At 46.1% G+C, this 21,389-nt stretch overlaps 1 protein-coding gene across 4 annotated transcripts in view; it reads left to right on the top strand.

Moving 5' to 3' along the window:
- Positions 1-20,484, top strand: part of LOC116973666 (BEN domain-containing protein 3-like) — a 37,457-nt gene extending 16,973 nt beyond the window's left edge. Inside the window, exons 1-4 of one of the 4 annotated variants that reach the window (XM_033021945.1) lie at positions 6,567-6,755; positions 9,251-9,360; positions 15,492-15,700; positions 17,531-20,483. In XM_033021945.1, coding sequence (XP_032877836.1) covers positions 9,258-9,360; positions 15,492-15,700; positions 17,531-19,789 — 2,571 coding nt within the window. In that variant the 5' untranslated portion in view covers positions 6,567-6,755; positions 9,251-9,257 and the 3' untranslated portion in view covers positions 19,790-20,483. Of the gene's footprint in view, positions 1-6,566; positions 6,756-9,250; positions 9,361-15,491; positions 15,701-17,530 lie in introns of those variants that run through there. The other 3 variants (XM_033021947.1, XM_033021946.1, XM_033021948.1) reach the window with 3 other exon arrangements.
- The last annotated feature ends 905 nt before the right edge of the window (positions 20,485-21,389 follow it).

Raw genomic sequence — 21,389 nt, forward strand, 5'->3', positions numbered from 1 at the left:
AACTATAGTATAATTGGGAAAAAATTAATATTAAGATTTTGGAAAGGTCCTATTACCCCCACAATTAAAATGTGGATTGTGGAAATGTCGGAGTCCTTACACTTGGAAAGAATCAGACTTGTCTTAATGGACAAACACAAACTTTTTATCAGGATATAGTCCCCATTCATTGACTACTTGAAGGGGCAGACTGGCTCGGCACGTGAACCTGACTGAAATTCGAATTAAGGATCAGATGAAAAGTTATACTTTATAATTTACAAACTCATCTCCAAAGTTGTATTTTTTAGTAAATTATTCCATTCTTCTTTATTATACTTTTTCCCTTTTTTATTTCTCTTTCTTATTTTCTATCTATATAAAAAAAATACTAGAAGCAGAGTTAATATCAATTGATAATATTGGTAATGTAGGAATGATATACATTAAATGTTTTTAATATATGTACCTGCCTCTAATAAAAAGATTATTGAAATTTTTTTTTTTTTAATCCATTGGCCTCCACAGCCTTCTGTCGCAATGAGTTCCTCAGATTCGCCACCGACTGATAATATATTCCTCCTCATCTATATAATTAAAAGTCTAAAATTGAACAATTCCTGTTTGTACTGTACATTATTTTTTGAAAAATCACTTACGGCTGCGATTTTTGGCCATCTTACTAAGATTTTCCTTCCATATGTTAGGGTCAGAGGATTTTTCTCATAGATGAAAAATAAAAGACTTATTAATGTTTTAAAAATGTTGAGATTCTCTCTCCTGTCAATAACGCCATGAAGGCCATGCCCCTCCGGTGGGAGGGGGAGGGAATATAAAACCCAGAAGTGTGGAAATGTCTCAGTATCTGCAAGATGGGGGAGCGATAGGTCACGACTCTCAGACTGAGCTGCGAATAACACTGAACACATGTCTACTAAACTGAGTGTGGTTTTACTAACCTGTGAGTGTCTTTAATGTGGTTTGAAAATAAAGTTTGAAAATGAAAATGTGCTTGGTTTGAAAATGGAAACTGCTGTTTCGAAAATGGAAACTATTTGGTTTGAAAATGGAAACTGCTTGGTTTGAAAATGGAAACTGCGCTTGGTTTGAAAATGGAAACTACGCTTGGTTTGAAAATGGAAACCGCTTGGTTTGAAAATGGAAACTGCGCTTGGTTTGAAAATGGAAAGTGCGCTTGGTTTGAAAATGGAAACTGCGCTTGGTGTGAAAATGGAAACCGCTTGGTTTGAAAATCTATATAATTAAAAGTCTAAACTTGACCACTTCCTGTTTGCACTGTATATTGATTTAAGAAAAAACGCTACCACTTACGGCTCTGATTTTTGGCCATCTTACTAAGAGTCCCCCTCCAGCTGTCAGGACCAGAGGATATTCCCATTGATGAAAAATAAATCTCTCCTGTCTATCATGCCACAAGGGTCACGCCTCTTCCGGTGGGTAGGGGAGAGACTATAAAACCCAGAAGTGTGGGCGTGCCTCAGTCTCTGCAAGATGGGGGAGCGAGAGGTCACGACTGTCTGAGCTGTGAATAACACTGAACACATGTCTACTAAACTGAGTGTGGTTTTACTGACCAGTGAGTGCCCTTAATGTGGTTTGAAAGTGAAGTTTAAAAATGAAAATGTGGTTTGAAAATGAAGTTTGAACATGAAAATGTGGGTTTGAAACTGTGCTTGGTTTGAAAATGAAAATGTGCTTGGTTTGAAAATGAAAATGTGCTTGGTTTGAAAATGAAAATGTGCTTGGTTTGAAAATCTATATAATTAAAAGTCTAATCTTGACCACTTCCTGTTTGCACTGTATATTGAGTTTGAAAAAACGAATTTGGTGGCCTTGCAGCCTGCTTGACATGGTATGAGACTGCACTTGAATTTGGTGGCCTTGCACACTGCTTGAAATGGCATGAAACTGCACTTGAATTTGGTGGCCTTGCACCCTGCTTGAAATGGCATGAAACTGCACCTGAATTTGGTGGCCTTGCACCCTGCTTGAAATGGCAAGAAACTGCACTTGAATTTGGTAGCCTTGCACCCTGCTTGAAATGGCATGAAACCACTTGAATTCGGTGGCCTTGCACCCTGCTTGAAATTGTATGAAACTGCACTTGAGTTTGGTGGCCTTGCACCCTTCTTGAATTGGCAGGAAACTGCCATTGAGTTCGGTGGCCTTGCACCCTGCTTGAAGTGGAATTTCAAGGAATAGCCGTGAGTCAACTACCAGCCCACCAGCCGTGAGTGAGTGAGCTGCCAGCACACCAGGCTTGAGTGACTGAGCTGCCAGCCCAAGAATCCATTTGGCCCACAATGTCCATACTAACTTTCAGGAAACCAGCCCTTCAGCCCACATCATCCATACTAGCCCCCCCCCCCCCCCCCACTGACCACCAGTATTGGAATTGGTGGAGAGGTGGAATATTGCGTTGGGGGACCAGCCCTCCTGTGTGAACATGGGACCCAACGGGTCCCAGTTATAGTCTCTTTTCTAAAGGTATGTCCTTTTATACTGAAGCTATGTCCTCTGGTCTTGGCTCTCCCACTAGTGGAAACATCCTCTCCACATCTACTCTATCCATCCTCTCCACATCTACTACTACAGCCATGATCATATTGAATGGCGGTGCAGGCTCGAAGGGCCGAATGGCCTACTCCTGCACCTAATTTCTATGTTTCTATCCGGGCCTTTTTCTTTTTAATTTTATACATTTTATGCATTTTGACTGCCAAAACCAGCACAAATTTTAGGATTTGATTATCACGACACTTGGATATAAATAGTCACAGAATGCTGCAGTAACTCAGTGGGTCAGGCAGCATCTCTGGGGAGAAGGAATGTATGACGTTTCGGGTCGACCCAAAATGTCACCCTATCCTCTCTCCAGTTCTGCTGCCTGCCCTGCTGAATTACTCCTGCATTTTGTGTCTATCTTCGGTGTAAACCACCATGAATGAATGAATTAATACGTTTATTGGCCAAGTATTCACATACAAGGAATTTGCCTTGGTGCTCCGCATGTAAGTGACGACATACAGTGACAGGAATGACACATAACACTTTAAAAATGAAACATTATTTATTAAACATGTGAATTAAATAAAATACCAGAGCAAAAGGAGACTACAGAAATTTGGTTATTGAGTCGAGCTACTACTAGACTAAGTGGGACCCATAGGGTCCCAGCTTCACGCGGGAGGGCTGGTCCCCCAACGCAATATTCCAACTCTCCACCAATTCCAATATTGCTGGCCAGTGGGGGTGTGGGTGTTCTGGAGTGCTAGTATGGGTTTTGTGGGCCGAAGGGACTGGTTTCTAGAGGGCTAGTATGGAAATTGTGGGCCGAATGGATTATTGGGCTGGCAGCTCAGTCACTGAGGCGTGGCAGCTGAGTCACTCAGGTTGGCAGCTCAATCACTCAGGCCTAGTTGGCTGGCAGCTCAGAAACTGCCAGAAATTCTGCTGAAAAAGGTGACAGACTCTGAGAGAGAAGGGGAGAGGGTGGTCAATCAATTTCAGACATTTTCATATTTTTTTACAGATCACAGCAATGAAGGAGGAAAGTCTATCCTTGCATGGATCTCTGGAGCGCTAGTATGGGTGTTGTGGGCTGAAAGGACTGGTTTCCAGAGGGCTAGTATGGACATTGAGGACTGAATGGATTCTTGGACTTGCAGTTCAGTGAGTCATGGCTGGTGGGCTGGCAGTTCACTAAGTCATGGCTGGTGCGCTGGCACTTCAGTCACTTACAGCTGGTGTGGTGGCAGTTCACTCAGTTACCCCTCTTCCCTTCACCCCCCAACTTTGCTCCCTGCCATCCCCCCCCCCCCCCCCCCCCCCCACACACATTCAGTCCTTCTCCCCTCAACCTCCCCCCCATGTACTCTTAGTGGCTCTCCGACAGCACAGCCATTCCTACCTATTAGGTAGGTACCTATTGTGATGAAGAACACACAGACATGGCAAGTGGAAAAAGGATTTATTATAGTTTAAAATGTAAATGAGTCTTAAAACATTACAGGTCCAACCTCACAGCACTCCAAGCAGAGCGCAGGCAGCAAGTCTAACCTTACAGCACTCCAAGCAGAGTGCAGGCAGCAAGTCCAACCCCACAGCACTCCTAAAATTTGTGCTGGTTTTGGCAGTCAAAATGCATAAAATGTATAAAATTAAAAAGAAAAAGGCCCGGATAGAAACATAGTAAGCTCTCTTGATTTACTCAAACGGTGTCTCCACTGGGCCTTCCGCACTCACCGCCACCTCTGAACTCACCGGAAATGACGCAATCAGCACCACCTCTCCATTAAGCGGAAATGACGCAATCAGCGTCACCTCTCCACTCAGCGGAAATCACGGAATAAGCGGCAATTTGCATTAAACACAGTCCTGATCTAATAAAATGTTTCTTCACGGTTTTTCCTTCGAAAAACTGTTGCACAGCAAGCCACATTTAAAATGCAAGCCACATTTAAAAAGCAAAACACATTTTAAAATAAAGGCACAGTCAATAGCCACACTTTTCAATTGGCCACACTTTTTAATTAGCCACAGTTAAAAGACACCGTTAAAAGATTCCTCCCACAGTTCCAAATAAACCACATAAAAGCACATAAAACCACATTCAGTTCAGTAGACATGTGTTCAGTTGATTCACAGCTCAGACTGAGTCGTGACCTCTCCATCCCCCATCTTGCAGCGACTGAGGCACGTCCACACTTCCGGGTTTTATAGTCCCGCCCCCTGCTACCGGAAGGGGTTTGACCTTCATGGCATGATTGACAGGAGAGAGAATCTGACCATTTTTTAAACCTTAATAAGTTTTATTTTTCATCTATGGGAAAAATCCTCTGGCACTGACAGCTGGAGGGGGACTCTGAGTAAGATGGCCAAAAATCACAGCTGTAAGTGGCAGCGATTTTTCTAAAATCAATATACAGCGCAAATAAGGAAGTGGTCAAGGTTTGACTTTCAATTATATAGATTTTGAAACTTCCTTTCTAACCAACCACATTTTGCTTGCTTTTCAAACCAACCACATTTTCAAACCAACCACATTTTGCTTGCTTTTCAAACCAACCACATTTTCTTTTTCAACCAACCACATTTTCAACCCAACCACATTTTCATTTTCAAACTTATTTTCCAAGAGGGGTGGCCAAGAACATTAAATGGGTATATCTCCCTCAATCTCCTTTTTTTTAAACTTCTTTTCTTTCTCTCTCTTTCTCTATTTCTTCTTTTCTCTCTCTTTCCCCTCTCCATTCTTCTGTACCTTTTTGTTTACTTCTCCCTTCTTTCGGACTACCTTACTATCTCACGCACCAATCTCTATGATAATTTCTCTTTTTCTACTCTTTTCTTCCTTACTCCTGTTTTACTGTTAATTTAAAAATGAGAAGGTGTACATGAAATGTAACATGCCAATATGTATTAGGTACTTTGGTACCACATTATTGTATTTACTTCTAACAAAAATAAAATTTAATTAAAAAAAAAAACAACTTCATTTTCAAACCACATTAAGGGCACTCACAGGTCAGTAAAACCGCACTCACAGTTTAGTAGACATGTGTTCAGTGTTGTTCACAGCTCAGACTGAGAGTCGTGACTTCTAGCTCCCCCATCTTACAGTGACTGAGCCATGTCCACACTTCCGGGTTTTATATTCCCTACCTCTCCCACTGGAAGGGGCGTGACCTTCATGGCATGATTGACAGGAGAGAGAATCTCAACATTTTTAAAACATTAATGTCTTTTATTTTTCATCGATGGGAAAAATCATCTTGTCCTGCGGATGGGGACTCTGGGTAAGGTTGCCAAATATTACAGCCGTAAGTGGTAGCGTATTTTCTAAAATCAATATGCAGTGCAAACAGGAAGTGGTCAAGATGAGACTTTTAATTATATAGATTAAATATGCCTGAATAAAAAAATAATTGACAATAGTTTTGAAGGGGCAAATGTCCTCCTCCGGCACCTATTTCTTTGTTTTATGTTTCACCCTCTCCCTCCCTCTCTTCCTCCCTCCTTGAACACTGCCCAGTCCATCATCAGCTCTGACCTCTCCACCATCGAAGGGATTTATCAGAGTCGCTGCCTCAAAAAGGCAGCCAGCATCATCAGAGACCCAAATCACACTGGCCACACTCTCATTTCACCCCTGCCATCGGGAAGGTACAGGAGTCTGAAAACTCTAACGTCCAGGTGCAGGAACAGCTTCTTCCTCACAGCCATGAGGCTATGAAACACTACAACCTCAAATAAACTCTGAACCACAATAGATTATTATTATTGCACTACCATTGTTTGTGTTTTGAGTATGTGTATATATATGTGTGTGTGTGTGTGTGTTTTTGTGAATATGTATATACACACTGAACTTTTCTTTTCTCGTTTATTATATTGTTTACAGTGTACTATGTTTACATATTCTGTTGTGCTGCAGCAAGTAATAACTTCATTGTTCTATCAGGGACACATGACAACAAAACACTCTTGACTCTCTCCTTCCCTACCTCTCTCTTCTTTCACTCTTCCTTCTTTCACCCTCTCCCTCCCTCCCTCCCTCCCCCCTTCCTTCCTTCCCTCCCTCCCAAGGCTGCGGAAATGACACAAAGTCGCGTCACGGAGCGGACACCACGGAGGAAAAAAACACGCAGAGAGAGAGCGAGCGAGAGGCAAACACAGAGACAGTGATCGCTGCGCTACAGGGAGCTCCCGCCCGCCCGCCCTCACCCACCCACTGTGGGGCAGGTGTGCAGCAGGTAAGTGTCGGCCCCGCTCCGATGCACCTTTCAGGGGCCAGAGACAGAGGATTGTGTGCGACCAACGACACGTCCCGCAGCCTCATGGCGCCACGCACTACGTGTCACGGCATCGGCTTCCCTTCGCATTTCACCCGCTCCTGCCATCAGTTTGTGATCACAGTGCAGTCGGCTCACTCCCCATCACCCTCTCACTCACTCTCCCTCTACCCCTCTCTCTTACTCGTATTCTCCCCTTGTCTCTCACTCTCCTTCTCTTCCCCCTCCCCCGCGCAGTCAGAAATCTCCTCTATTCCTCCTCTCCTCTCTTTCTCTCCCCCTCCCCTCCCGCTGCCAGTCGGGGCGGTCACAGAACCAGCCCGCCCCCAGCTCTGCATTTAGCCCGCAGCAAGAAATCGTGATCACTCACAGGCAGCGTCACATGAAAGGACACACACACACACACACACAGGAATACACAGACACGCACAAACAGTCACAAACACAGGCAGCAACTTATGTTGATTGAGTAGAGAAAATAAAGTTCTCTCAAAAGAAAAGTTTCAAAAGAACAAAATAACTAATTTGTTTATCCATCCATTTATTGATTGATTGATTAAGCAATGTATTGATTTATCTTTAGTTATTTATCTATATTTATTTATATATTTATTAAACTCTGCCACTTCTGCCTGAGATCAAGAAACAACAGAGGAATTGTTTCAGATTTCATTGGAAATCATTTTCAAGGAATGCATTTAGTGTGATCACCTGACCACTGTGCTGACATCTTTAGACAGCTCAGGCAACAGTTTTGATGTTATTTACTGTTGTCAGGCCCCCCCGAAATCTTGAGATGCACTGAGAGCAGGTTTAGATTTATTACTGTTACATGACCATTGTACAGGGTGTGTTTTGCATTCTATTCACTCAGATCAGATAAAACTATACATAAATACAATCAAGTCAAACTCAAGTACAATAGGTAGATCAAATAAGTTCATAAGGTCATGTGATAGGAGCAGAATTAGGCCATTTGGCCCATCAAGTCTACTCCGCCATTCAATCATGGCTGATTTATCTTTCCCTCTCAACCCCATTCTCCTGCCTTCTCCCCATAACCCCTGACACCAGCACTAATCAAGAATCTATCAATCTCTGTTTTAAAACTATCCATTGAATTGGCCTCCACGAATGGCAACGAATTCCACGGATTCACCACCATGACAAAATTAATTCCTTCTCATCTCCATTCTAAAGGTACGAATGGTTACAAAGGGGAAGCATTGTAGCGCATCAGTTCCACAGACAAACTCCAATGTCCCCAATGGGGTAGAGGTGAACCGTTCTGAAGCCTGATAACAGAGGGGAAGAAACTTTTCTTGAGTCTGGTGGTGCGCACTTTCAAGCTTCTGTACCTTCTGCCGGACGGGAGCGGGGAGAAGAAGAAATAACCGTAGTGGGACAAGTCTTTGATGATGTTGTCTGCTCTCCCGAGGCAGCGTGAAGTGTAGATGGAGTCGATGGGGGGGGGGGGGGGGGGGGGGGGGGAGTCTGGTCTGTGTGATGGACTGGGTTACATCCACAACTCTCTGCAGTTTCTTGCGGTCTTGGACAGATCTGTTCCCCGCAAAGCAGTGATTAGTGAGCAGTAGTTTCATGTCCATTGACGTTTTTAATTCTAGTGCACTAATTTCTGAAGAGTTTCCATTTGGAAAATTTAGGGCTGTATAGTATAGTTTAGAGATACAGTGCAGAAACAGGCCCTGTAGCCCACCACGTCCGCACCAAACAGCGATCCCCGCACACTACCACTATCCTACACACCAGGTACAATATACAATCTTTATCAAAGCCAATTAACTTACTTTTTTTTTCTCAGACATTCGTAATTCATTTTAGTTGATTAAAGGTTGACCAAGAGTCAGTTAACTCTCTTGGCTAAGTTACTCAAGGAGTGAGTTATCCTCTGGAAACCAATTTCTGAAGAGTTTCCATGTGGAAAATTTAGGGCTGTTTAGTATAGTTTAGAGATACAGCGCAGAAACAGGCCCTGTGGCCCACCGAGTCCGCGCAAAACAGCGATCCCCGCACACTAACACTATCCTACACACTAGGAACAATTTACAATCTTTACCAAAGCCAATTAATCTACAAACCTGCATGTCTTTGGAGTGTGGAACGAAACCAGAGCACTCGGGGAAAACCCACGTGGTCACGGGGAGAATGTGCAAACTCTGTACAGACAGTCAAGATGGAACCAGGGTCTCTGGCGCTGTAAGGCAGCAACTCTCAAGCTGTGCCGCCACGACTATGTTGATATTTAATCTGAAGAGTTTGATTGAGCTTTTTCAAGCACGTTTGATATGGCACTGAAGACGGCTCGATTGTATCATGTATTATCTTTCCGCTGGCTGGTTAGCACGCAACAAAAGCTTTTCACTGTACCTCGGTACACCTGACAATAAACTGAACTGAATGGAGTTGTCGTTTATCTGTGGAATTCTTTATTGCAGGTTTACAATGAACAGCACAGAAAAGGACGATGAGAGTGAATTCAGAACAACGTTCAGAGGTCTAAACCCTTCATTCAGTAAGGATGAAGAATTGGAAAATGGAGACACTGGTAAATCCCTTTACACACATTGTTTTTTGATGAGGAGAATAATGAGTTTAGTTTATTGTCACATGTACCGAGGTACAGTGAAAAGCTTTTGTTGCCTGCTAACCAGTCAGCGGAAAGACTATCGATTATTACAATTAAACCATTCATAGTGTACAGATACATGATGAAGGGAATAGAATGAATAACATTTAGTGCAAGGTTAAGCCAGTAAAATCCGATCAAAGATAGTCCGAGGGTCTTCAATGGAGTACATGGTAGCTCAGGACTGCTCACTAGTTGTTGATAGGATGGTTCTGTTGTCTGATAGCAGCTGGGAAGAAACTGTCCCTGAATCTGGAGGTGTGTGTTTTCACACTTCTACACCTTTTGCCCGATGGGAGAGGAGAGAAGAGGGAGTCGTCCTTGATTATGCTGCTGGCCTTGCCGAGGCAGCGTGAGGTGCAGATGGAGTCAATGGAAAGGAGTTTTTGATGTAATGGGACTCGTGCCAAGCAAGGGCAGAGAGAAAATAGAGATTTTCGGACATTCTCATTGAGAGAGACTCGGTAATGTGTGGGCATGGATTATGAGGCAGAGACATGAATGGCTTTATTTTCAGACTCCATTTATTTGTAAGAGATCAAAGTAACATGCAGTTACATTAGTCTTTCTTTGTACTGGCTTTAGGTTTATTATTGTCAAGTGTCATGAGGTAAAGTGAAAAGCTTTATTTTGCATAGAGTCATACATCGTGGAAACAGGCCCTTCAGCCCAACTCGCCCACACCGACCGACATGTCCCATCCACACTAGTCCCATCTGCCTGCGTTTGGCCCTTATCCCTCCAAAACTGTCATATCCACGCACCTGTCTAATTGTTTCTTTAACATTGTGATAGTCCCTGTCTCAACTACCTCCTCTGGCAGCTCGTGATAGGAACCTGAGAGGTAGGGACAATTTACAATCTTTACTGTCGACAATTAACCTACAAACTTGTAGTTAACTACAAACATCTTTGAAGTGTGGGAGGAAACCGGAGCTCCTGGAGAAAACCCACACAGTTCACTTGGAGAATGTACAAACGCCATACAGACAGTACCTGAGGCATGTTGGTCTGTGTGGGCAATTTGGGTGAAGGGTCTGTTTCCACGCTGTGTAACTACACTGTAAATGGATCGATTGTAATCATGTATAGTCTTTCTCCTGACTGGATGGTACGCAACTAAAAAGCTTTTCACTGTACCTCGGTACACGTGACACTAAACTCAACTTCCAAAGCCTCCACTGTAGCCTTCCTTTGAGGCATCAGATTGAAGTGAAATCTGAATTAAATAACGGATATCTGAGAAAAGCATGTTATAGTTTAGTTTAGAGATACAGCGAAGAAACAGGCTCTTCGGCCCATCGGGTCCGCGCCAACCAGCAATCCCCGCACGATAAAACTATCCTACCCACACTAGGGATAATTTACATTCATACCAAGCCAATAAAGCTACAAATCTCTACATATTTGGAGTGTGGGAGGAAACCGAAGAGCTTGGAGGAAAACCCACGCCTGTCACGGGAAACATAGAAAATAGGTGCAGGAGTAGGCCATTTGGCCCTTCGAGCCTGCACCGCAATGGCTGATCATCCAACTCAGTATCCTGTACCTGCCTTCTTTCCATACCCCCTGATCCCTTTAGCCACAAGGGCCACATCTAACTCCCTCTTAAATATAGCCAATGAACTGGCTGTGAGAATTCCAGAGATTCACCACTCTCTGTGTGAACAATGTTTTTCTCATCTCGGTCCTAAAAGATTTCCCTCTTATCCTTAAACTGTGACCCCTTGTTCTGGACTTCCCCAACATCGGGAACAATCTTCCTGCATCTAGCCTGTTCAACCTCTTAAGAATTTTGTAAGTTTCTATAAGATCCCCCCTCAATCTTCTAAATTCTAGCGAGTACAAGCCGAGTCCATCCAGTCCTTTTCTTCATATGAAAGTCCTGACATCCCAGGAATCAGTCTGGTGAACCTTCTCTGTACTCCCTTTATGGCAAGAATGTCTTTCCTCAGATTTGGAGACCAAAACTGTACGCAATACTCCAGGTGTGGTCTCACCAAGACCCTGTACAAATGCAGTAGAACCTCCCTGCTCCTATACTCAAATCCTTTTGCTATGAATGCTAACATACCATTCGCTTTCTTCACTGCCTGCTACACCTGCATGCCTACTTTCGATGACTGGTGTACCATGACACCCAGGTCTCGTTGCATCTCCCCTTTTCCTAATCGGCCACCATTCAGATAACATTCTACTTTCCTGTTTTTGCCACCAAAGTGGATAACCTCACATTTATCCACATTATACTGCATCTGCCATGCATTTGCCCACTCACCCAGCCTATCCAAGTCACCTTGCAGCCTCCTTGCATCTTCCTCACAGCTAACACTGCTCCCCAGCTTCATGTCATCCGCAAACTTGGAGATGTTGCATTCAATTCCTTCGTCCAAATCATTAATATATATTGTAAATAGCTGGGGTCCCAGCACTGAGCCTTGCGGTACTCCACTAGTCACTGCCTGCCATTCTGAAAAGGACCCGTTTACTCCAACTCTTTGCTTCCTGTCTGCCAGCCAGTTCTCTATCCACATCAATACTGAACCCCCAATACCGTGTGCTTTAAGTTTGTATACTAATCTCTTATGTGGGACCTTGTCGAAAGCCTTCTGAAAGTCCAGATATAACACATCCACCGGTTCTCCCTTATCCACTCGACTAGTTACATCCTCTAAAAATTCTATAAGATTCGTCAGACATGATTTACCTTTCGTAAATCCATGCTGACTTTGTCCAATGATTTCACCACTTTCCAAATGTGCTGCTATCCCATCTTTAATAACTGACTCTAGCAGTTTCCCCACTACCGATGTTAGACTAACTGGTCTGTAATTCCCTGTTTTCTCTCTCCCTCCCTTTTTAAAAATTGGGGGTACATTAGCTACCCTCCAATCCTCATGAACTACGCCAGAATCTAAAGAGTTTTGAAAAATTATCACTAATGCATCCACTATTTCTGGGGCTACTTCCTTAAATACTCTTGGATGCAGCCTATCTGGCCCTGGGGATTTATTGGCCTTTAATCCATTCAATTTAACTAACACCACTTCCCAGCTAATTTCACTCAGTTCCTCCATCTCATTTGACCTGCGGTCCCCTGCTATTTCCGGCAGTTTATTTATGTCTTCCTTATTGAAGACAGAACCACAGTAGTTATTCAATTGGTCTGCCATGTCCTTGTTCCCCATGTTCAATTCACCTGTTTCTGACTGCAAGGGACCTACATTTGTTTTAACTAATCTTTTTCTCTTCACATATCTATAAAAACTTTTGCAGTCAGTTTTTATGTTCCCTGCCAGTTTTCTTTCATAATCTATTTTCCCTTTCCTAATTAAGCCCTTTGTCCTCCGCTGCTGGACTTTGAATTTCTCCCAGTCCTCTGGTAGGCTGCTTTTTCTGGCTAATTTGTACGCTTCATCTTTTGTTTTGATACTATCCCTGATTTCCTTGTTATCCACGGATGGACTACCTTCCCTGATTTATTCTTTTGCCAAACTGGGATGAACAATTGTTGTAGGTCATCCATGCATTCTTTAAATGCCTTCCATTGCATATTCACCGTCAACCCTTTAAGAATCAATTGCTAGTCTATCATGGCCAATTCACGTCTCATACCCTCAAAGTTCCCTTTCTTTAAGTTCAGGACCCTTGTTTCTGAATTGACAATGTCACTCTCCATCCTAATGAAGAACTCAACCATATTATGGTCACTCTTGCCCAAGGGGCCACGCACAACAAGACTGCTAACTAACCCTTCCTCATTACTCAATACCCAGTCTATAATAGCCTGCTCTCTCGTTGGTTCCTCTACATGTTGGTTTAGAAAACTATCCCGCATACATTCCAAGAAATCCTCTTCCTCAGCACCCCTGCCAATTTGATTCACCCAATCTATATGTAGATTGAAGTCACCCATTATAACTGTTTTACCTTTGTTGCACGCATTTCTAATTTCCTGTTTGATGCCATCCCCAACTCCACTACTACTGTTAGGTGGCCTGTACACAACTCCCACTAGCGTTTTCTGCCCCTTAGTGTTTCGCAGCTCTACCCATATCGATTCCACATCCTCCAAGCTAATGTCCTTCCTTTCTATTGCGTTAATCTCCTCTCTAACCAGCAACGCTACCCCACCTCCTTTTCCTTTCTGTCTATCCCTCCTGAATATTGAATATCCCTGGATGTTCAGCTCCCAGCCTTGGTCACCCTGGAGCCATGTCTCCGTGATCCCAACTATATCATAGTCATTAATAGCTATCTGCACATTCAACTCATCCACCTTATTACAAATGCTCCTTGCATTGAGACACAAAGCCTTCAGGCTTGTTTTTGCAACACTCTTACCCCTTATACAATTATGTTGAAAAGTGGCCCTTTTTGATTTTTGCCCTGGATTTGTCTGCCTGCCACTTTTACTTTTCACCTTGCATATATTGCTTCTACCCTCAATTTACACCCCTCTGTCTCTCTGCTCATGCATTTAAGAAACCTACCACCTCTTATTCTCTGTTTATTATTTTTTTCTTCTTTCCCCCCTACATGTTGGTTCTGAGTGCTTCCCTTCTCTGCCTCCTGCCTCACACACTGTCCACTAGCTTTCTCTATTTGAGTACCTCCCCCTAACCGTTCTAGTTTAATGTCTCCGCAGTATCCTTTGCAAATCTCCCCGCCAGGATATTGGTCCCCCTTGGGTCCAAGTGCAACCCGTCCTTTTTGTACAGGTCACACCTTCCCCAAAATAGGTCCTAATGATCCAGAAACTTGAATCCCTGCCCTCTGCACCAGTCCTTCAGCCACGCATTTATCCTCCATCTCGCACCATTCCTACTCTCACTGTCGCGTGGCACAGGCAGTAATCCTAAGATTGTTACCTTTGCGGTCCTTCTCCTTAACTCTCCTCCTAACTCCCTAAATTCTCCTTTCAGGACCTGTTCTCTTTTTCTACCTATGTCATTGGTACCTATATGTACCACGACCTCAGGCTCCTCTCCCTCCGATTTCAGGATATCTTGGACACGTTCAAACACATCCCAGACCCTGGCACCAGGGAGGCAAACTACCTGCGGGTCACCTGACTGCGTCCACAGAATCGCCTGTCTGACCACCTAACTTTCGAGTCTCCTATTACTACTGCACCTCCTCTTCTTTTCCTTACCCTTTTGAGCAACAGGGACGGTCTCTGTACTGGAGGCCCGGCCGCTGTTGCTACCCCCAGGTAGGCTGTCCGCCCCAACAGTACTCAAACAGGAGTACTTATTGCCAAGGTGTACAGCCACCGGGGTACTCTCTAGTCCCTGCCTCTGCCCCTTGCCCCTCCTAACCGCGACCCACTTGTCTGCCTCCTGTGGTCCTGGAGTGACCACCTCTCTATAACTCCTCTCTATGACCTCCTCGCTCTCCCTGACCAGACAGAGGTCATCGAGCTGCTGCTCCAGGTTCCTAATACGGTCCCTTAGAAGCCCCATCTCGATGCACCTGGCGCAGATGTGGACGTCTGGAAGGCTATCAGACTCCTTGACCTCCCACATCTGACATCCAGAACAGTAAACTGCCCTGGCCCTCATTCTCCCCCCTTATCCTGGCTACAATACAAAGTACAATACAAACTGCTGGAAGCAATCAGCCGGGATCTGACTCCCAATCAGCTGCTTCCTCTAGTCTGCTTACACCAATCATCGGCTTCCTCAAGCCCACTTGTTTTGAAATGCGAATGGAACGTTGGAACGTTACAGATTTGGGTTCTCCTCCCTCTGTGACCGCTCCAACGGCTCCTGGGCCTCTGTAAAAACAAAGCTCCGCACTCGGGTTTTAAGCCTGCCGCTCGGACGTTGCTCCTCCCTCTGCGACCACTCCAACGGCTCCTGGGCGTCTGTACTGTACGTAAAAACGTACTAACTCTGTACTGACAGTATCCGTAGTCAGAATCGAACCCGCGACTCTGGTACTGTAAGGCAGCAACTCTACCACTGCGTCACCGTGCCGCCCTTATAGTGGAATGATCAGAATAATGGACTGGTGCTTTCTGTCTGTCTGTGTCTCTCTCTCTCTTGCAGTAACAGACGTCAATATTGAGGTGGTCAAGACCGAAGTAAAGATGGAAGATGATGAAGATGAGGGTGGTTTTAGCCCAGACACAGCTGCAGAAAACAGCATTGTACCCAATGCACTAAAACGGAAACAGATACACAATGGGTTTGGTGAGACGACCATAGACCATGAAAGCCCCATCATTCATAAATGGGGAAGAGTTAACTGTGAGGTAATGAGCTGCTGGCTGCTCTTGAAAAGGAGGCGCAGTCGTCTTTCTTACAGTTTGGCTTTCTTCCCAACCAATTGTTCAAGCGCTTTTGATTGCAACATGCGCCTTAATTTAGTTCAACAAAGAAACTGACAAGTTACTAAAGAACCTGCAATCTAGCTTAACCGTACAAAGATCTTTTAGTCTTAATGCTCTTTGACACGAACAAATGCAGCATCCACCTATCACTTGCCTGACTTTGTCCTGGCCTCACCTCTATTCCAGCTTTTATTGCCCCACCACAATCACCACAAACATGGGCGGCACGGTGGGCAGCGGTAGAGTTGCTGCCTTACAGCATCGGAGACCCGGGTTCCATCCTGACTACTGGTTCTGCCTGTACGGAGTTTGTACGTTCTCCCTGTGACCGCATGGGTTTTCACTGGGATCTCCGGTTCCTCCCACACTCCAAAGACGTACACGTTTGGTGATTAATTGGCTTCGGTAAAGATTGTAAATTGTCCCTAGTGTGTAAGGTGGCTAGTGTACGAGGATCGCTGGTTGGTGTGGATTTGCGCTGTATCTCTAAACTAACCTAAACTAAACAATCAGTCTGATGAAGGGTCCCGACCCAAATGGTCAGCTCTCCATGGTTTATTTTAGAGATACAGCACGGAGACAGGCCCTCTGGCCACGAGTCTGCACCGACCAGCGATCACCCCGTACACCAGCACTATCCTACACAATGGAGACAGTTTTACCAAAACTAAATTAACCTACAAACCTGTACGTCATTGAAGTGTGGGAGCACACGGAGAAAACACACATTGTCACGGGGAGAACGTGCAAACTCCACACAGACAGCACTCCTAAGACTTGATGTAGATCATGAACATTGCAATGTATTTTAACTGTACAAAGATCTTTTAGTCTTAATGTTCTTTGACACAAACAAATGCAGTATCTTCCTATTACTTGCCAGAATTTGTCCTGCCCTCAACTCTCATCCAGCTTTCATTCCCCCACCACAGTTGGAAGGAATGTTAGGTCATTCGGCCCATCATGTCTACTCTGCCATTCAAACATGGCTGATCTATCTCTCCCTCTCAATCCTATTCTCCTGCCTTCTCCCCATAACCCCTGACACCCACACTACTGAAGAATATGTCAAACCTTGCCTTAAAAATACCCATTGACGTCCTCCACAGCCGTCTGTGACAATGAATTCCACTGATTCACCACCCTCTGACTAAAGAAATTCTTCCTCATCTCCTTTCAAAAGGCATGTCCTTTAATTCTGAGGCTATGACCTCTGGTCCTAGACTCTCCCAATGGTGGAAACATCCTCTACATCTGCTCTATTATTGGCTGTGGAGAAGATGATAACGAGAGGGTAGGAACAGTGAAACTAAGCAGGACAGCAGTGAAACTAGCAGGATGACTAGGGTGGGGGAGGGACGGAGAGAGAGGGAATGCAAGGATTACTTGAAATTAAATAAATCAATATTCATACCGAAGATAGACACAAAATACTGGTGTATCTCAGCGGGACAGGCACCATCTCTGGACAGAAGGAATGGGTGACGTTTCAGGTCGAGACCCTTCAAACTGAGAGTCGGGAGAGGGAAACAAGAAATATGGAAAGGCAAGGTGTGAAAACAAGAGATCAAAGGGGATGAAGCTCAAAGAAAATGTAGAATAGATCATTGTTAGCTAGGGGAAGGTGACAACGGGAGGAGGCCCAGGACAGACAGGTCAGTGTGGGAATGGGAGGGGGCGTTAAAATGTTTAGCAACGTGAAGATTGTGTAGGTCTGGGTTCATTGAAGCTTTTTCACTTTGTTTCCCCAAGGACATGCTTGCCAGTTTGAGGGGCTCCAGCTCTTCCCAGAGGTTCCTGGAGGGTACAAGCAGGATGAGGGAAACCAGCGACGCTCCGTTGCTGGAGAACGACGAGACTGTGCGGGCTGGACCCTCCTTCAGGAAGCCCCTGTACGGCATCACGCACAAGATCGCGGACCGACGGAGCCTGCTAAAGGGAGAGCAGCAGTCGGCCACTGAGGGAGGTTTCTTCAACAGCCTCCTCCAGCAACACCACCTGACCGACGGCCACAAGAACTACTCTAGCAACCTGTCGCCCCAGGCCACTGGAGCCGAGCCCACCCTCTACTCCCTGATCCACAAGATGTTCTTCACCCTCAACACGCTGAACGCCACCATGACCCAGCTCCACAGCAAGATCGACCTGCTGTCGCTGGAGGTGGACCGCATCAAGAGGCACGTCAGCCCGGGGATGAGCTCTGCTCCAGGAGCCAGCTCGGTGCTGGACTTCCCACCACCGGCCGAGTACCGACTGAACAACGGTGAGCTGAAGCAGCTCCTGGAGCAGAGCTCGTCCCCGGGGGACCTCTCCTGCCGCCTGCTCCTCCAGCTCTTCCCTGAGCTCTTGGCCGAAGACCAGGCTGACGTGGGTTGCCCAGCGTGCAGCGCCACACCCACGAGGAAGCTGGACACTCTCCACCTCCAGCTCATCCGAAACTACGTGGAGGTTTGTTACCCGTCGGGCGGGAATGGCGACGTGTGGAGGTCGGACTGCCTCCCGCAGCTCAACGACTTCTTCAACAGCTTCTGGGCACAGAGGGAGATGGAGAGCAGTCAGCAGATCTCCAAGGTGGTCAGCCTCGACTGGGAAGACCATGACATGGGGCAAGCCCAGTCCAACAGCTATGTGGAGGACAACCCGCAAGAGGAAGCGCTGTCCTTGGACTCCCCCAGCAGCGTCAACTCGGACTTGGTGCTGGAAGCCCAGGAGATCAGTGAGTACCTAGAGGGGGCCTCGTCGCCCGGTGAATTTGCTGCCTTGCTCCTCCACCGCATCTTCCCGGAGCTCTTTGACTTCAGGCGCTTGGCGTCGCAGTACAGCTGCCGCGGCTCTCCGGGCAAGCAAGCCCTGGACCCCCAGAAGATGCAGGTGGTGAGGAGATACTGTGAGATCTACTACCCCGAGATGCGGGACGATGAGGCATGGACGGAGCTGGTGGAGCGACGGCTCGACCAGGAGCTGGAGTGCGTCCACTCTGACGACAGCGACTCGGACAGGCAGAGGGACGAGAGCATTGGGACCTCCAACGCCTCAATGGTGGGCAGCCAAGAGGACCTCGGAAGGTCCACGCCCTGGTTGAAGAAGTTCTGGCTGAAGCCCGTGGACTTCAACCGGATGGAGATACCTTCTCCGCACTTCAAGGTGCCCTGCCCGCAACACATCCTCGATAGACACCAGTTGAAGAATATCTACGAGAAAAGCCAGTCCATCGGCAACTTTGCCTCCCTACTGTTGGTGCGGCTCTTCCCCGAGCTCTTCACGCCGGAGAACCTGAGGAAGCAGTACAACTGCAGCGGGTCCCTGGGCAAGAAACAACTGGACCCCGTGAGGATCAAGCTCATCCGCCACTACGTGCAGCTGATGTGCCCCAGGGCCAAGTGCGACAAAACCTGGAAACACGAATTCATGTCCAAGCTGGACGAACGCTGCCGCCGCATGGACATGGAACAACGGCGCGTCTACCACCAGCAGAGGAAGAAGTCCATCGCCTACAGCGAAGGAGTGAAGGAAGAGCAGATGCTTTCAGCAACCCAGTCAGAGCAGGCCAAGGGGGACTCCGTTCAACCACAACCACAGGCAGCACAAGACCGGTCAGAACGCTACAACCGAAACTTCTGCAAAGTCCCCCTCGAACAACTCAACATCCCCACTGTCGATTTCCCTGTGGCAACCAAGCATCTACTGTCCACCAAAGATCTAAAGGAGATAGTCCAGGACAGTCAGTCGGTCGGGAACTTCAGCGCCCGACTTCTGGTCAGGATCTTCCCTGAGCTGTTTACATCCGAAAACCTGAGAGTGCAGTACAACCATTCGGGGGCGTGTAACAAGAAGCAACTGGACCCAGTGCGCCTGAGGCTGGTCCGCCACTATGTGAAGGCAATTTACCCTCGGGCCAAGAGTGATCAGGTGTGGAATTTGGAGTGTATTCCCAGCATCGACGAGAGGTGTAGAAGACCCAACAGGAGGAAGTCCAAGGTGACTGCAGACTCCAAGGATAAGAAACGCTAAACGTGACACAGACACAAAAAGCTGGAGTAACTCAGCAGGACAGGCAGCGTCTCTGGAGAGAAGGAATGGATGACGTTTCAGGTCGAGACCTTTCTTCAGACTTTCAAACATTAAGCGTTTCTCCCTCAGCCCTCTCCTTCGAAATATCAAACTGGTGTTTTCACTTCTCTATAAGGAAGTTCACCACAAAATAGTGACTCGTTTGTAAAGTTGACCACAGGGCAGATAAGCTGTGAATATTTGTTTTAAACTTCAAAAGATCAATGAGTGCTGGCTCTATGGAGAACCCACAGAGGGAGTTACCACCCACCTGATTGTTTCATCTTAGTTTAGTTTAGAGATACAGCGCGGAAATAGGTCCTTCGGCCCATGCCGACCAGCGATCACTCCGTACATTAGCACTATCCTACACAATTTACTGAAGCTAATTAGTCTGCAAACCTGTACGTCTTTAGAGTGTGGGAGGAAACCAGAGCACCTGGAGAAATCCCAGGCTACAGTTTGGGTTTGGAGATCTGGTTTCAGATACAAGAGGGAAAGATGGAGTAAAGCTGGTCCTTCAATGGGAATTTCCTTAATGCACATGTTCATAAGTTCTAGGAGCAGAATAAGTTTTCTAGACAGCCCATCAAGTCTACTCCGCCATTCAATCATGGCTGATCCATCTTTCTCATTCAATCATAGCTAATCCATCTTTCCCTCTTAACCCATTCTCCTGCCTTCACCCCATAACCCGTGACACCTGTACTAATCAAGAGTGGAAGGTAAGACCTTTTTTTCATCCAGTTTTATTCCACCAGGGAGGTCTTACCTTCCACTACCTGCAACCTCCGGCAAACACCTTCAACTAGCATCGCAACTGGCTTCGACTAAAAAATTACCGATTTTTAAAACGGCAAGATATTTTTAGTCGCGGCCGGTTTCGAATTTTTTGAAATAATCACCGGAACATAGAAGAAGCGGAAACCACTTTCGACCATTAGGGAGACTGACAAAAACCTCCAGGAACTTCCGGAAACCTCCGGAAACCGCACGGAAACCTTGGGTGGGGCGCAAAGTCTCCAGAGGTTTCCATTCAGGTCTCCTAAGTGGGACAGGGGCATAAAGGTATGTCCTTTTATTCCGAGGCTATGACCTCTAGACTTAGACTATCCCATTAGTGGAAACATCCTCTCCAAATTCACTCAATCCATGCCTTTCACTATTTGGGAGTGGGGTCTACTGGAAGAGATGGAGTGGAGTTGGTTCCTCATGGGAGTAGACCACTGAGCAATGGGTGAGCTTGACCCTCTTCCCTTCCCACCAAGCAGGGCTGCCCATTTCCCTCGATGGGAGTGGGGACCAGGGTCTGATACAGTTGCGATGTCAAGGTCCTCATATGCTGGCATTGGAAAATGGTTCCCACTATACTGGGATGAAGGAGCATGAGAGGATAGACACAAAATGCTGGAGTAACTCAGCGGGTCAGGCAGCATCTCAGGAGAGAAAGGGTGACAATTCGAGTCAAGATCCTTTGTATGAAGAAGCGTTGCGACCTGAAACATCACCTATCCTTTCCAGAGCTACTGCCTGTCCCGCTGAGTTACTCCAGCACTTTGTG

This window comes from Amblyraja radiata, chromosome 5 (assembly GCF_010909765.2).
Source record: "Amblyraja radiata isolate CabotCenter1 chromosome 5, sAmbRad1.1.pri, whole genome shotgun sequence".
Lineage (NCBI taxonomy): Eukaryota > Metazoa > Chordata > Chondrichthyes > Rajiformes > Rajidae > Amblyraja > Amblyraja radiata.